The sequence below is a fragment of the Montipora capricornis genome, chromosome 14 (assembly GCF_036669925.1).
Source record: "Montipora capricornis isolate CH-2021 chromosome 14, ASM3666992v2, whole genome shotgun sequence".
Lineage (NCBI taxonomy): Eukaryota > Metazoa > Cnidaria > Anthozoa > Scleractinia > Acroporidae > Montipora > Montipora capricornis.
The window spans coordinates 8175759-8190758 of record NC_090896.1 but is presented as its reverse complement, the minus strand read 5'-3'; the positions used below and the strand labels follow the sequence as shown (position 1 = coordinate 8190758).

At 39.4% G+C, this 15000-nt stretch overlaps 3 protein-coding genes across 3 annotated transcripts in view; 1 reads left to right on the top strand and 2 right to left on the bottom strand.

The window, feature by feature from the left end:
• The window catches only part of LOC138033859 (dentin sialophosphoprotein-like), a 13964-nt gene extending 10152 nt beyond the window's left edge, over positions 1-3812 (bottom strand). Inside the window, exons 1-2 of the mRNA XM_068881720.1 lie at positions 3668-3812; positions 1-1929 (exon numbers count right to left, since the gene is read on the bottom strand). The exon at positions 1-1929 is cut by the window's left edge and continues 406 nt beyond it. Of these exons, the coding sequence (XP_068737821.1) occupies positions 1-1839 (1839 nt within the window). The 5' untranslated portion in view covers positions 1840-1929; positions 3668-3812. The remainder of the gene's footprint in view (positions 1930-3667) is intronic.
• An 896-nt stretch (positions 3813-4708) lies between these two features.
• Positions 4709-7725, top strand: LOC138032989 (probable NADH dehydrogenase). The gene is made up of 2 exons (XM_068880715.1): positions 4709-5739; positions 6994-7725. Exons 1-2 carry the CDS (start codon positions 4794-4796, stop codon positions 7422-7424), a joined length of 1377 nt encoding a protein of 458 aa, XP_068736816.1. The 5' UTR covers positions 4709-4793; the 3' UTR covers positions 7425-7725.
• A 7264-nt stretch (positions 7726-14989) lies between these two features.
• Positions 14990-15000, bottom strand: part of LOC138031343 (proline-rich protein 36-like) — a 5362-nt gene continuing 5351 nt past the window's right edge. Inside the window, exon 2 of the mRNA XM_068879049.1 lies at positions 14990-15000. This exon is cut by the window's right edge and continues 2163 nt beyond it. Within this exon, the coding sequence (XP_068735150.1) occupies positions 14990-15000 (11 nt within the window).

Here is a 15000-nt window from a genome sequence, read left to right as displayed (position 1 = left end):
CTGAGAAGTTGACTGTTCAATTGAAATTTCTCTACCTGCTTCTGCAGAAGCAGTTTGTGATTCCTGAACTCCTGGAGATGCACTTTCTTGTGTAGTCTTGGTATCTTCTTGAAATTTTTCTCCAGCTTCAAAATTCTGTTGACTTAATTTGTCCGTGGCACTCTCTGTATTGGTGTCCTGCACTTTTAAGCCTTCTGATTTCTCTCCCTTAAATATCGAAAAAGTCTTTTGGCTTTCATCACCTTCCACTAGTTTCTTATCAGTTGCCAACTCACTTTCAGAATCATAACAAAACTGGTTCATTTTTAGTGCCATTGGGCTTGTACTTTCACCTTCTTTGTCTAACTTAACAGCAGAATCTGATTTTCGTGAAGAGCATTCTACGTCACTCAATTGTTCAGTATTCACATCCACTGCCGACGGCATTTGTAGCACATCTCTTTGCAAACTGTTTTCTGTACATTTTTCTTGCTCCATGTCAGTTTCACAAACGGCTGCATTCACATCATTGCCAGCAATACTATCCAATTCTTTGTTCTCTTCAGTCTCAGGAAAATCATTCCTGTTGAAATCTTCATTCTTATCTTCAGGCAAACAATCTTCTCTTGCATTAGTGTTTACATCATTTTCCTGGTCTTCTCTTTTCAACGTTATGTCGCTACTCTCTTCTGAATGTTGCAATAAAACGTCATTCTTTTCTTTTTCTTCCCTAGAATCGCCAACTAGATTCCCTACACCAAGATCTCCCTCCTTATCTTGTGACATCTGATCTTCTTTCGCTCTGGAGTTTGTATCAACCTCCTCATTTTCTTTCTCCAGATCTGTGCCACTTGTCGTTACTTGAAACTCTGATACAGCTGTGGACAGACGCTTCTCCAAGTCTGCTAGATCCTCCATGGCCTTTGACAAGCTCCCCCCAACTTGAGTTTCATCTTTATTATTAAGTAACTCAGAATTTCCAGTTGATGATTCCTTGCTACAGGTATCTGCGTGAAAAACTTCAGAACTAAAACTCTGATCATCTTCAACAACCTTACTGTCTTTGACTTCAAAACTCTGTTCAGAAAGTTCAGGTTCAAAATAATTATTTTCCTCAATCCTTTTATCATCTGGAGTGTCAACGTTATTGCCAGCTAAATCACCACCAACATCATCAGCTTTTCCCGGTTCTCCTGTGTCACTCATTGGATGTGGTGTTTCATGTAATGTACTTTCTGTTGGTATAGCTGTAGTTTCAGTTGGTGTACCTGTGCTTAATGTTTGCAAGCATTTGTTTTCTGCTGGCATAGCTGTGCTCTCTATTGGTGTAACATGGCTTTCTTCCGGCACACCTGTGCTTTCTGTAAAGATATTTGGGCTTTCAGTTTGTATGCCAGCACTTTCTGTTGGTTCACCTGTTGTTTTTGTTGATAGCTCTGTGCTCTCTGGTTGTAAACCTGTGGTGCTTTCCATGTGGTCATAGTGCTTTGTCTCCTGGTGATCCAGAGAAGACAACTCTGAAGCTTCACTTTTCAACAAATGGTCAACTGACAGGAGAGTGCTGTTTTTGCCTTCATTATTCCTTTGCATATCATCCTCCTTAGAATCTAGACCACAAGAGCTTGCTATTTTAGAGTCAAGTGCTCCACCTTCATCACCTTGTGAGACAGTCTGAGAATCCAGACCTGATTCACTTTGATCATGTTCTTGCATCATCTGGTCACAGTCATGAAGGTCGGGATTGTTTGCGATCTCCATGAAGCAATTGAATAACTCATTGGCAGTGATGTCTTCTGTAGCTGAGGATTCTTGCAGAGCATTTCCTGTTTCGACCATTGTGTGTACCTCACTTGCAGACATAATTAGAATTGGCACGCCAAATCACAAAACTGCAGGTTTCATAAAATCAATGGCTTCTTAATTCACATAACTATTAATCGCTCCTGTTCCCTAAACAGAATGGAAACACAATAATAATTTAGCGGCAGAAAGTCCACGGTTCTCCTTAGTTTACAGCACAACATGTAAGGGACCTTTTCAAACCAGTAAAGCATTTGGTTAATGTTGGACGTTCTGCAAAGGATAAGCGTCTGAGCGTTTGCAGGCGGTAACAAGTGCTCTTACAAGCTGTAAATTTTACCGGTTACCGCCTGATAAGGAGAACCCTGAGAAACTAATAATACTATTACTGAGAAGTTTTGCAGTTAGCAGTTTGTGGCGTCAAATATACAACATACTGTAATTGCAGATCCATACCTCTGATTATATGTACCTCAGTAAAGACTGAAAATGGAAACATTTCAACACCTTTTTGCTATGTAACAGTATTGGAAATCACAGAAATACAAGTTACACTTTAATAGAACGGAGGTCACGTGATTTGTGTTTTTTTGCTGCAGGCTTAATCAACAATATGCAAATTTCTTCTCCATGTGGAAAAAATTATTTAGAGGTTTTCAAAGTAAGCCCATGAAGTTGATAGAAACACTTGATATGCTTGAAAAGGTACCGAAAATACTGAAACATTAAGCACCAACAAGGTCCAAGGAAGTGGTTAGAAGCTAATCTGATATATAACACAGAAAAGGGCGCTTCTTGGAACTCGACTGCAATTACATTTCGTTTAAAACTGTTGAATGTAAATTACGGCCTGAAAGCCTTCAAAACAACTGACCTTAAAAAAGTGAGAACTACTGTACTACTCAATAGAAAAATTGAATTGACTTGAACTGAAACTTAGTATCTAGTACATGATCTTTCGAGTTTGATTGCAGGATCACACCAGAGAATAGACAAACAATAATATTGGGATCATCAATCCTTAGCCTGTGTACATCCGCCTCATCAATCCTTTGATTATGGAAAGTATATGCTTACATGCATTCCGTCACTTATGACACTAGTGAGAGTCAGATACAACATTTAGGGGAATGAAAGCAACAAAGTTTTACGTGTATATTTTCCTTAACGACCTCTGTTGTTGTAACTGAACTACAGAATATTAAATTACAAAGCATCCATCCTTCTGGGTCTTTCTTGTTAGAGGTATATATGACGTAAAAATGAACATAAAGGGAATAAAAAACAAAAGAAGTCACTCCAAGCGAGAAAAATTAAGAGTGCTTTTCTACTGGTGCTTAGAGACGCTATTATTCTTGCCCAACAAGTGATAAAATTATGCAACGCTCCCGCCAGTCATTCAAGATTGTTTTGCGACAAAACTATCGTTCCACATCTCCTTCAACGATGATATTTGCATTATGATTAGATTCAAACACCAATATAGGCTAAAATCCAGCTTACATTCTTGGTACATTAATAATAATTTAGTTTCAGCCCTTTTTAGGCCACAGACTACTATCCAATTAGACTCAATTTAAAAATCAAATCTCGCTATATACTATTCAAATCGATGCACTGCGATCACTCTCAACGACAAACTTGAAATCCATTCAAGCTTGACTTCCCAGCTGAGCTAATTTCGTCTTTGTCGCCGAAAAGGTGCGACATGCGATTTCTCCCATAATTACAATGTAGTTTAAAATGGACTTTCCTGTATCAATTATCCTCATAAAAGTAAGCCAATTCGGTGAAATTATCCAATGAAACAGCAATACATGTATATTTCATCCACATATGGCTCACAAGAATGATCTCGATAATAATTTAAGCTCAAAATGCGTCTTACCCGTTCGGCTTCCTTCGGCGACACTATGATATGAACAAGATACAGTCTCAACTAGTTCCTCAATCTATAAGCAAACGTATTCCTCCAGCTAGAGCTGCATGATTTCCTCTCAGCACGACTGGCCAATTTCATCTAAAAGGCATACGGGGAATTTACGGGGAATCAGTGACGCTTGACCTGTCAATCAATTTTTAGCGGAAACTGTCTGTTTCGCCTGTTTCAGCATGGTATAAGAGCCCTGATTACAGCGTGAGCGTGCAGAATAAACGCAGCGCGCAAGGCGTCATCCAGTGGAATACGCAAAATCTCATTTTGAAATGTTATTTTGACTCCACACCTGAATAAATCAGTCAGGTTGTTCATATTTAGAAAGTGACGGTCCATGACAGTAAACGGAAGTGAAAATCGCTCACAGTTTTCTCAACGGAATTGCTGGTTGGCTACTAACTATGCAGTGATACACAAACGTTTCATTTTTCCACTTTTCCCATTTTTTTTCCCGCATAACTCACAACAAGACGCTACATAGAATCCAAAAAGAGCCATTCCAATGGTGGCTCTTGAATACAAATACATATTAGCATTTTTGTTGCTAGAAGGTGAAAAACAAAGGATGAAACGGAGAGTTCACACATTTCACCAAAACGAATGACACGAAAAAGAAAAACAATATATATATATATATATATATTTTTTTTTTTTTAAGAAAACAAGATTGATATTGGTGGCGAGTTCGCTAGTGATTAGTCTTCCTGGCGGAAAGATGACTGCGACTGGATATCTCAGTATGGATCTGTAATTGCCGTCACTTTCGAAAGGATTTTTCCCTTCCACATCCGGTGCTACCACATCTGCGTGCACCGGTGCACGCAGCCGGTTTTACAATGCTCCCGCAGTTCTAGTAGACATCTAGAAGACATCTCAAAAGAGGGAACGATATTTTCATAACATCCATCTGGATGGGAGGGAATGTTTTTTTTTTCTGGCCTTATATTGGCTGGAACCCAACCCTCCAGAAGTAAACTAGACCCAGTCCCTGCAATCTCAGAGATTTCAAAGATGGCGAAAGCTATTGGAGAAGTTTAATCACGGCCAGCTCACTAGATTTAACAGCATTTTTTGCATCATGCAGTCTATTTTCAAGGCTAGAAATCTTTTCAAGCTGACCAGCCGTCGTTGCGTTGCCATCAGAGGATTTCAACTAGCTGCAAGAGCTCGTAATAGTTCAGAAACAGAACGGAAACGTAACGACAGCGAGCAAAGTCGACAGCGATTAGTGATTTTAGGAACTGGCTGGGGAAGTTACAGCGTGCTCAAACACATTAACAAGAAATTGTTTGACGTTATCGTGATCAGTCCTCGAAATCACTTTCTTTTTACACCTCTGTTGTGCAGTACAACCGTAGGGACTTTGGAGTTTCGCAGTATTATAGAGCCTATTCGAAACACTGGTTTTCGAGATGAGCATCACTTTCAACTTGCAGAGGCGATCAAGCTGTTGCCAGATGAACACACTGTTGTCTGTAGAAGTGTCTTGAACAATGAGGAGTATATATTAAAATACGATAAATTAGTGATTGGTGTTGGTGCTGTTAGCAATACATTCGGTGTTCCTGGCGTCTGTGAAAACGCTTTCTTTCTCAAAGAAGTCGCCGATGCCAGAATGATCAGAAATCAAATTCTCAAAAACTTTGAGCTGGCAATGCAGCCCGATGTCACTGAGGAGGAACAAAAACGCCTGCTTCATTTTATTATAGTTGGTGGTGGACCAACTGGTGTTGAATTTGGTGCGGAATTGTACGATTTTGTAAAACAAGATGTCACGAGGCTTTATGTTCATGAAAGAAGTAAGGTCAGTGTGACATTAATCGAAGCCAGGCAGATTCTCCCATCATTTGATGCAAAGCTTAGAAATTTTGCAGAGAGAAAGATGAAGCAAAGAGAGCAGTTTGAGCTTGTCCAGAGCAGTGTAACAGAAGTCCACAGTGACCATGTTAAGTTACAAGATGGTACCATTTTGCCATGTGGTTTGGTTGTCTGGTCGACAGGCCTTGCACCAAGGTCATTTACGGGTAAGCTCAGGCCAAAGCCGGTACTGAATCTCAAGTATTTTCAATAGGCCATTTTACAGTTGTTTGCTCAGTGACCTGGCCTATGAATGGCGGCGAGGCTGCCAGTGACCTTGAATTGATACACACCTCACTGCTTTTATCATGTAAATTGTGTTGTTGTGATTCAAATTAGTCCACATTAACATTAGAAAAGCACAAAGGTTTGTATCAAAACAGGGTCACTGGCAGCCTTGCTTCCATTCTTAGGCCAGGTAACTTAGCTTCAACTGTAAAATGGTTTATTGGCAACTTTCCACTGATAACGTTTGTTTGATTTAAATCAAACATTTTCATTGAGCCATAAGTGCACAGAATATGTTGAAAGGGTACACATATTTTAATAAAGCCTTTGACAAGTTCATTTCTTGACCTCATCCTTGCAAACAGCACTAATCTGAGCAAAACACTAATCTAAGCAAAACACTAATCTAAGCAAAACACTAATTTGAGCAAGACAAATGAACAAAGACCAAAATTTAGTCACTCAATTCACTGAACTGTGTCAGTGGTAGAAGCTCTTCTCTGTGGAATCAATTTACCTGATGTTTGATCAAACAACGGTTTTTGCTTGCCCACTAAGCCATTCAACCTTGTGCTTATGTGTGATATTGAAAGAAATCTATGATGGTTTAGCCAGAGCTGCGTTTTAGTTCCAGGTTAGATGCTATGTAATTAAGTTACGTAACTAAACCAACAATTGCAATCACTTCAGGACCCCCTCATTCCTCTAAAACGACTTTTTGAGGCCAGTCTATGATACTACACTTGACTCCAGACCTGCAGAGGTCAATCCAGCATCTTAAACATTTGGGCCACCTTGCTACACTCCCAAAATAATTATAATAATAAATTATTTATTGCCATCTGTAGTGTATAAAAAATGGCATTTATTTCATGAATTGAAAAGTTGGATGTTGCTCTGTGGTTATTTTCAACAGGCCAGAGGAAAAGCCTAATCCATGTTGTACATTCCTTTTGCACTTAATCAGATAAGGTTTTCAAAATGATTATATATAATATAAGAAATTTGCTGTGTGATGTTTATTATGATGATAGTGGCAATAGCGATGATCATGATGACAGAGACTACCACATTAATTTTGATTGATAATCATATCACTATAGGCCATGTAAAGTGTTGATTGAAACTAAATAACCAGTCTTCTTACCAGATGAAAATTGGCAGACAACATATCACTTTCTTTTTTTTTTAAGGATCAGTTGACCTCGCGAAAAATAACAATAGTCAGCTTCTGGTCGATGAATTTCTCAGAGTCAAAGGCATCAATGATGGTTCCATTTTTGCAATTGGGGACTGCTCTTATATCGAAGCCCATCCTTACCCGTGCACTGCACAAGTCGCTGAGAGAGAAGGCAGCTATGTTGCCAAGTTGCTAGGGCTATTAGCACAGGGCAAAACCTCCAATTTGAAGCCTTTTTCATGGAAGAACATTGGCATGCTGGCTTACCTTGGTGATTACCAGGGCCTGGCTGATTTTCCCACAAGCAAGCTGCAAGGGTTCAAGTCTTGGATCCTGTGGCGGTCTGTGTACTTTACCAAGCTAGGAAGCTGGAGATTGCGATTCCAAGTACCATTTGACTGGATGCGAACATTTATTTGGGGAAGGGACATTTCACAATTTTAAAAAATTAGTAGACGTGACTGGATTTGGATAAAGGAGAATATTGGGTTGCGCCACAGTATATTCTTTGATTGCACTCACGTGATAAGACGTCCATGTTGGTGCCAAAATAATAGAAAGATATAACTCAAGTTTCACATAATAAAGTCAAATTTCACTATTGTTCTTTCCACCAACAAAGAATCGCTACAGTTTTGTATCACGTCAACAAAGTTAAGGCTGAATTTTTGTCAGGGTTATGTAAACAAGAGGAGGCAGCAAGACTGTTTCTCTACTAAGAATTAAACCAAATAACAAAGATTCAAAGGAATTGTTTTAAATGCTTTCTTTCCAAAATCGAGATGTCAAGGATATGTTTCAAAGTGCGTGCAGCCAGCTAATTTAGACAGTTAAAAGAGACCTTTTCTCGACCTAAAATTAAAGCAAAACTCGGAGGTTTGAAGGAATTTTTCAGTTTCAATGCTTACTGTCCAAAATCGAGACTTCGTCAAGGATGTTTCAAAGTTCAGGCAGCCAGCTAGTTTAGGCAGTTGACAGGGACCGTTTCTCCACTTAATTACACCAGATCACAAAGGTTTAAAGAAGCTTTTCTAATGCTTACTGTCCAAAATGATGGGTGTTAACTATGGGCGCTTTCCTTTTGTCAGAACTTGGCCTCCCAGACCCATCAGTTTGCAAAGAAAATGCAACAATTTGAAGGAACGCTTGCATGATAATCCGTCGCATTTTTTGGAGGAGTATGTATCATCCTCGAAGTATGTTAAGGACGGTGCCTACTAATTCAGAGGTATTTTTGCGCGGTTCACTGAATGTGCGGGAAAAGCAGATCTTAACAAGTGTTATTTAAATCCCAAAAAAAATTGGGGGTAACCACGCATTTTAAGGACGTTCGCGCCAAAATCTTCCTACGGTGAGATTTTCTTCATTTCTCGCCTAGAGTTAGGTCATAAAGTACTTACTCCAAAAATGAAAAAAAAAATGGGGGTCACCGACTTTGTTTCGGAGAAAATGACAGTTGAAAAATGCCTTAATTTCGAGAAATCGGTCATAATAGCGAGATGTAGGCTCATCCGCTCATCCATCGAAAATCATAAAAATAAAGTGTTGGAGTGAAAGTTTCCGTGCATAGGTTTTTAGGAGTGAGATTTTTAGATAATTGTATGCCGCTAGGGATGTGGTAAACAGTAGAGTTCATCCTCGACGAGCGTTTTCATAAGCTCTATCCGTTGCAACCACTACCGGAATTCGATGGCACGAGGAAAGAAAATGTTAAAAAAGGATAACTTCTTACGGTGAGAATTTTTTCATTTCATCACATTTTGTAGATAGTAAGTAAAGTAAGTGATTCATGATTAAAAAAATAGGGGTCACCGATGATCTGAACGAGTAAAATCGATGTGATTTTGCAAAGCTCTTGGAAAAGTTCGTTTGTCACGCTTTTGCGTGACCTGTCGGGCAAGGACTGGAATCCAAGAGAGGATCGATCGTTGAAGAGATGAAAGGTTTTTACCGAAAAAAAAACCTTTCTCGAGCATAGCAACGAAGTTTTAAGCAGGGGTCATCTTCATTTCGTTGGTGTTTTGTATAATATCTCTCCATTGCCGTCATGCTCATCCTCTGGAGTGTTTTTTTTTGTGAAATTCAATCGCTGATTGTTTCCACGCAGGTCCGAACTATTCAAGCGGACGAGGACGAAAATACTGCTCAATTTTCACGAAAGTAAAGGAAAAGAACTTTGAAAACATGCATTCACTTTGAACTTAAGTTCGTAGGGTAATAAAAACATTAAAAAGAAACAGCCCCATTAAATTTACGCAACGGTTCGTCCTCGAGTTTTCCAAACTTTCAGCCACTAGTCTACTCGATCAACTATCAGCTACCTTTTCCAGAGCTCCATCCTCCCGCTCACTTCTCTTTGAAGTTTCATGATGATTCGGAAATAAATGTGCCATTCTTTTGCCGGCCTGGAATTTTTTCCTCGGCGTTTTTGCCGCCATGTTATTTTAACTGATGCTTGAAAAATTTGTATGAAAGTCAAGTAGACTAGTGCACGACTGATAAAACCTCGCGAATATCAGTCGTGCAGTAGTCTACTTGACTTTCATAAATATTTTAAATCAATTTTGACTGATCACGATCTTCTCTGATCCAACGCTGTTCAAGACTTATCGTCCACGGTTTTTGCAAAGGTTTTAAAACCTCAACTTCACTAATGCTCGAAGTAATGCGTGACATATTACAGTCGCGTTACCTGCGCAGTAACGTTGCGCACAAACAATTAGCGCGAACGTCCTTAATCAACAATATTTGTAAAAAGCTTTAAAATACAAAGCAATGTATAGCGTTTTTTTTTTCCAAATTGAAGCTTAATTATCTCTGAAAAATGCATGGTTACCCCCAATTTTCTTTTTGGATACCAAGAGTGCTTGCTAAGTTCTTCTTTTTCCGCATAGTTTTGAACCGCGCAAAAATATCCCTGAATAAATAAGCACCACAGATAGGAAATCCGAGTATCTCGAGATAAGCAGAACGTGTTCGCAATAACAATAGTAGGCACCGTCCTTGATTTGAAGGCGTTGTAGAGTTAGTCATTCCAAATGCGCGATCTGGCCGGTCACTTCTGTCCAATGGAAAGCGTCCTAAGACAACCCACCTTTTCTTGGCGTTATTCAGAACTGCACTTTTTTGATATAGCATGATGAAAAAAAATTAGGGGACGACCGGGTTACAGTATTTAAACAAATAAAAATGTAATATTTGGTCCCATTTTTTTCACGTCGTTGTCAAGACGAGAACGGCAAAAAAATGTATCCAAATGTAAAACGCACGTGCAGGGCGTGCTGAGCTATTGTTTTTGCTAATTAAACCTATTGTTATGTGGCGTTCTCGTAGCCGTCTTCGTCGTCGTCCTGTCCCTAGGGAGCTTAAGATCAACGACGACGACGCAAATTTCCCTTTCGTAAACGGTCGTTGCCATTTCAAACGGTCGTTGCATATTTCCAGAAACCCATAAGGGTTGAAACGTGTAACGGCCCCTTGTGTGCTGGGAAACAAGCTTCTGAATATTCAATTTGCTAAGTACCATATTTGGAACAAAAAGGGCGAGGGGTTTCCAAATATGGTACTTAGCACTGAAACATTCAACCAATCAGTTCGCACTGAATATTCGGAAGCTGTGAACGGGCGTTACACGTTTCAACCCTTATGGGTTTCTGATATTTCTCAGAACGGTCGATGCCATTTATAACAGTCGACTACACACTTCACTTCAAAGAAAATCAAAAGAAACAAACTAAGAAAAAATGTTACCAAATATTAAGACATAAAAGGAAAAAAAAAACATTTATAAAAGAAAAACTAGAGGAAAAAAAGAGTCCGAAAATTTCAAGACTCGAACTCGGGTTCTTAGCCCTCACCCTAAACAGAACCCTAACCCGAACCCTAACTCATATGACCAGCGAGACACAACTCCCAGTAACCGCAACCTTTTGAGTTCTTAGACCTAATGAATGTAATTCAGAGCTAAAAAATGGCATCGACCGTTTCAAATGGCAACGACCGTTCTGAGAAATGGTAACGACCGTTTACGAAAGGGAAAGAAGCGACGACGACGTGGACTAAAACGCCACAAAACAATGATATCATTGGTTAAAAGAGCATAAATAATCGTGTGGCACGGCTTTTTGCTCATATTTTTGCGGTTCTCTGCATGACGACGACGTGAAATCACGAAATTTTAGGCTTTGACGACAACGTGAGCGTGCAACAGAGAATCTTTCATTCTCTATTTTCAGTCTGAAACCGCTCGTACCAATTTCGTTTTTGAATGTTTCGCCCACATTGTACGACGTGAACGAGATGCAATAATCGCGAAAGACTTTTACTAGAGCAAAGTTCTATTTTGAGGTGACGTTTTCGTCGACCTCGCCGTCGTAGATCTTAAGGTCCCTATTAATATTTCGTGATTTCACGTCGTCGTCATGCAGAGAACCGCAAAAATAAGTGCTAAAATCCGTGCCGCACGTGCAGCACGAATCGTTATGCTCTTTTAACCAATGATATCATTGTTTTGTTGCGTTTTCGTTGACGTCGTCGTCGTTGATCGTAAGCTCCCTCCTAAAGCAAGAACGACGACGAAGGTTACGCTAACGTTAACGCCATGAAACAACAAGTCAAATGAAGTAAATGACTTTGCACGCCCTGCATACCTACGTTTTCCATTTTGGTGCATTTCTTAGCCGCGATGTGACCAAATTTGAAGTTATGTGGAGGACGTGAGCACCAAATGATATGTTTTCAATTTTCCCTCCAAACATCCACACCGTTCATACCACTTTGAATGCTGGTGGTTTAGTACAATTTATCCTTTCTGAACGACTTGAAACATTAACGACTAAAACATTTGCGAGGAAAGTTTTAAGTTTTTGAAAACTAAGGCCGAGCTTAGCTTAGATTGATTTCAGTTTATTTTCATTTTTTTTTTAGATATTTGTAAGTGTTTTCACATAGTTCATTACTTGTAAATTATACCGATATATTTATGTCTTCAATTTTTAGTTAGTTCATTATCAATATAGAGCTACTCTGGCTGTCGCCAGTTGATTAAAATAAAGCAAAGTTAAACTTGAATTGTTTTCATCTTACAAATGAAGATGCGTGCAGAATCGAAACAAAAGGAGCCTATTAAATTGCACGGAATAAACGAGCAATGTCATTGTTTAGCCAACTGGGTTATCCCGGCTGTTGCAAGTTGCAAGTCAGACAGCCCAGTTTTTTACTCGAAGGACGTCGCTTAAGTCTTTGTCGGAATCTTAAAAATTAAGACTGCCGAATCAACCCGAGGGTATTAAAATAACTATGGAGAAGGTCTGGATAGTAGCAGACATATCACAATTTTAAGAAACAGCATAACGTTCTTTTAAAAACATTTTTCAACAAAATCTTGCATTTTCGCACACTATGGACACTATGTATTCAACTCTGTACTTTGTGATTCGAACTGAAGATGACAAAAGATTCTGTTGAAACGTTTTTTAAAATTGGGTCTATGGAGAAGGTACTACGTCTGTAATTTCATCTGCAATAGAGGTTTTGCACGGCAGCCATGTTGCAGGAACAATAAAAATGTTCTGCATTAGAAAGAACATTTATTCCCATAGGAAAAAGAATCTATTTCTCCTGCCATTCAACGTGGCTGCCGTGCAAAATCTCTATTGGCTTGTGGGATGATAAATTCATGTCGGTCTTTCTGTCAGATGAGGAAAATAAGTCTTGCTGTACACCTCCGGCTTTTCCTCGCAAATGAAAAGCGCTGAAACGAAAAACGAAAGGGCAAAGTACGCAAAACCGCAAAACTGTGGCAAATATCATTTAAAACCATAATCACGTAAAGGCAACCAATGATTTGAATTCGGTTACCGTCATTTTCCTGTTCGATCAAAAGCGGAAACCGTCTTTGATAGTCAAGCTGAGTCCTCTTATCTTAATCAACAACCCGGCAAAAGCCACTGCAGATTTCCATGGAAACACGGAAAAATCGAAAGTAACAAATCCAACGTGACCTCTTAAAGTGCCCCTGTGATAAAAAAAACACTTCCTTTTTTCCTTCAGATTTTGAAAGTGTGTTTGCTTAACACCTGACTGGCAAAATTTTGAGCTTTGATTTTTATCCAAAGGCCGTTTACTTTGAGTGTAAGTTTTGGATTTCACGGTCCGCCATTACTCACGTTCAAAACTGACCGATTGGACCTCAGACGGTTGGATCCAGGGAAAAGTGACGTCAGTGGCTCACTAGCTTAAAATTTCCGCGTGTGAATGCAGCTTATTATATATGCAAAGCGTGAGTTTAAAAGTCTGAAAGCCCAAAACCCCCGTGCTGCATATTAATTCTGCGGCGTACACACCTATTGCATTCTTAAACTAGTGAGCCTTTGACGTCATTTTCTCCTCGATCCAGCTCTCTCAAGAACATAATGTTAGTAATGGCGGACCATTAAATAGGAAAATTCCAGTTAAAATAAAGAAGTGCCTTTTTGAAATCAAGGCTTAAAACGTGGGTCACTTAGTGTTTTGTTAACATAGTTTTGAAATCCAAAGTCACAGGATCACTTTAAAGTCGGCCTCCCCGTGTACTCTCTGACAACTATAGACTTCGGCAGAATACAATCGTATTTAGTGTCAAGTTACGTTTCACATTATTAATCGTTCCACAGTTGCGTTGTTTTTTTGTCCCAGTCACAAGGAGTTTTATATTTGGCCCGTGCAATCTGCACAGCATTTTTAAGACCCACACGAACGAACAAACAAAGTTGAAACATTTCAGAAATATTGCTTCCCGAAATGTATGCCTTCGAATTGAATTCGATTCGAGTTCCAATTGCAAGGAAGCCAAATTTTGCTTTCCTAAGAGTTAAAATGTCGCTGATAAACATTTTCCTCTCTCGACAATTTATCCTCTTCTGCAGGAGCTGAAACGAGGCCAGGCATCGGTAACAACCTGAATGTTACCTTGAATAAAAACTTCACGATATTGTAATCACCTCACGACTATTCCAACCGTTTCAGTATTTCAAAACTGTGCCAGTTTTCTCAAGTTTCATAGAGATATGAACAAGTCAAGAGAAAACGCGCAGAGACACTTCCCTGAGCTCGCAAAGCTATTGGTCTCTGCTTTGACATGCAAATTTGTGGCGTTTTCGTTTTCCGACGAAGGGCTAAGGCTGGAAACGCCAGCTTTCGAATTTCCTTACTGTGGTAAAATTAATATTTACATATGAAATGAATTTTGTTGAGAGAACCCACTGGGAACTCAGAAAAATCCGAACCCCAGATGACATTCGAACCTACGGCCCTCCGTGATCTAGTCAGATGCTCTAAGACCTCTAACCACTGCCTACTGGAGACTCTTTGACGAGCAAGGGTGAAATGTGGGTCAAATAACGACTGACAACATAGCTCATTTTTACCATATCAATTCAGTTGATAAAACAAAGATTGCTTCATGGTTGGTGAGCTCGTACAATTTTTATTCACTCCGTTGTGACGAATCGCAAATGAACGAGTGAGTTTGCGATTCTTCACAACGAGAGCATAAAAATCGCGCAAGCGAACCGACCATGAAGTTACTTGTTTATTTTATAGGTACTGAGAATTCTTTCAAACAATAATGACAAGAGAGATTCGATGATGAAGTGAAAACGCACACAAGTATTCGTTGCACTCCATTTCTGCTTAAGCGAGTTGGCAATTACTTTCGGCCAATCAGGAGTCGCTTGCGGTTATTCAAATCCGAAATACAACAGGCGTGCTACTTTTATTATTTTATCATTGTATTGGCACGTTTTCTCTCCCCATTTAATCTTACCCGTAAAAACAAGTATCATTTTTAAGTCGCGTAACGAGGTCTACAAACAAAACCACTTGCAGGAATGTTATTAAGCGAGACAAAGGCTGTCGTGAAAACACGTCCGTTGAAGAGAATAAGTGCGGCAAAATATGCTGAGTCAATTTTGCAACAAATAAAATAAAAGCCTGTTTTTACACATTACGGTTTAAAATGTGTTCAAAGTTCAGAATTCGA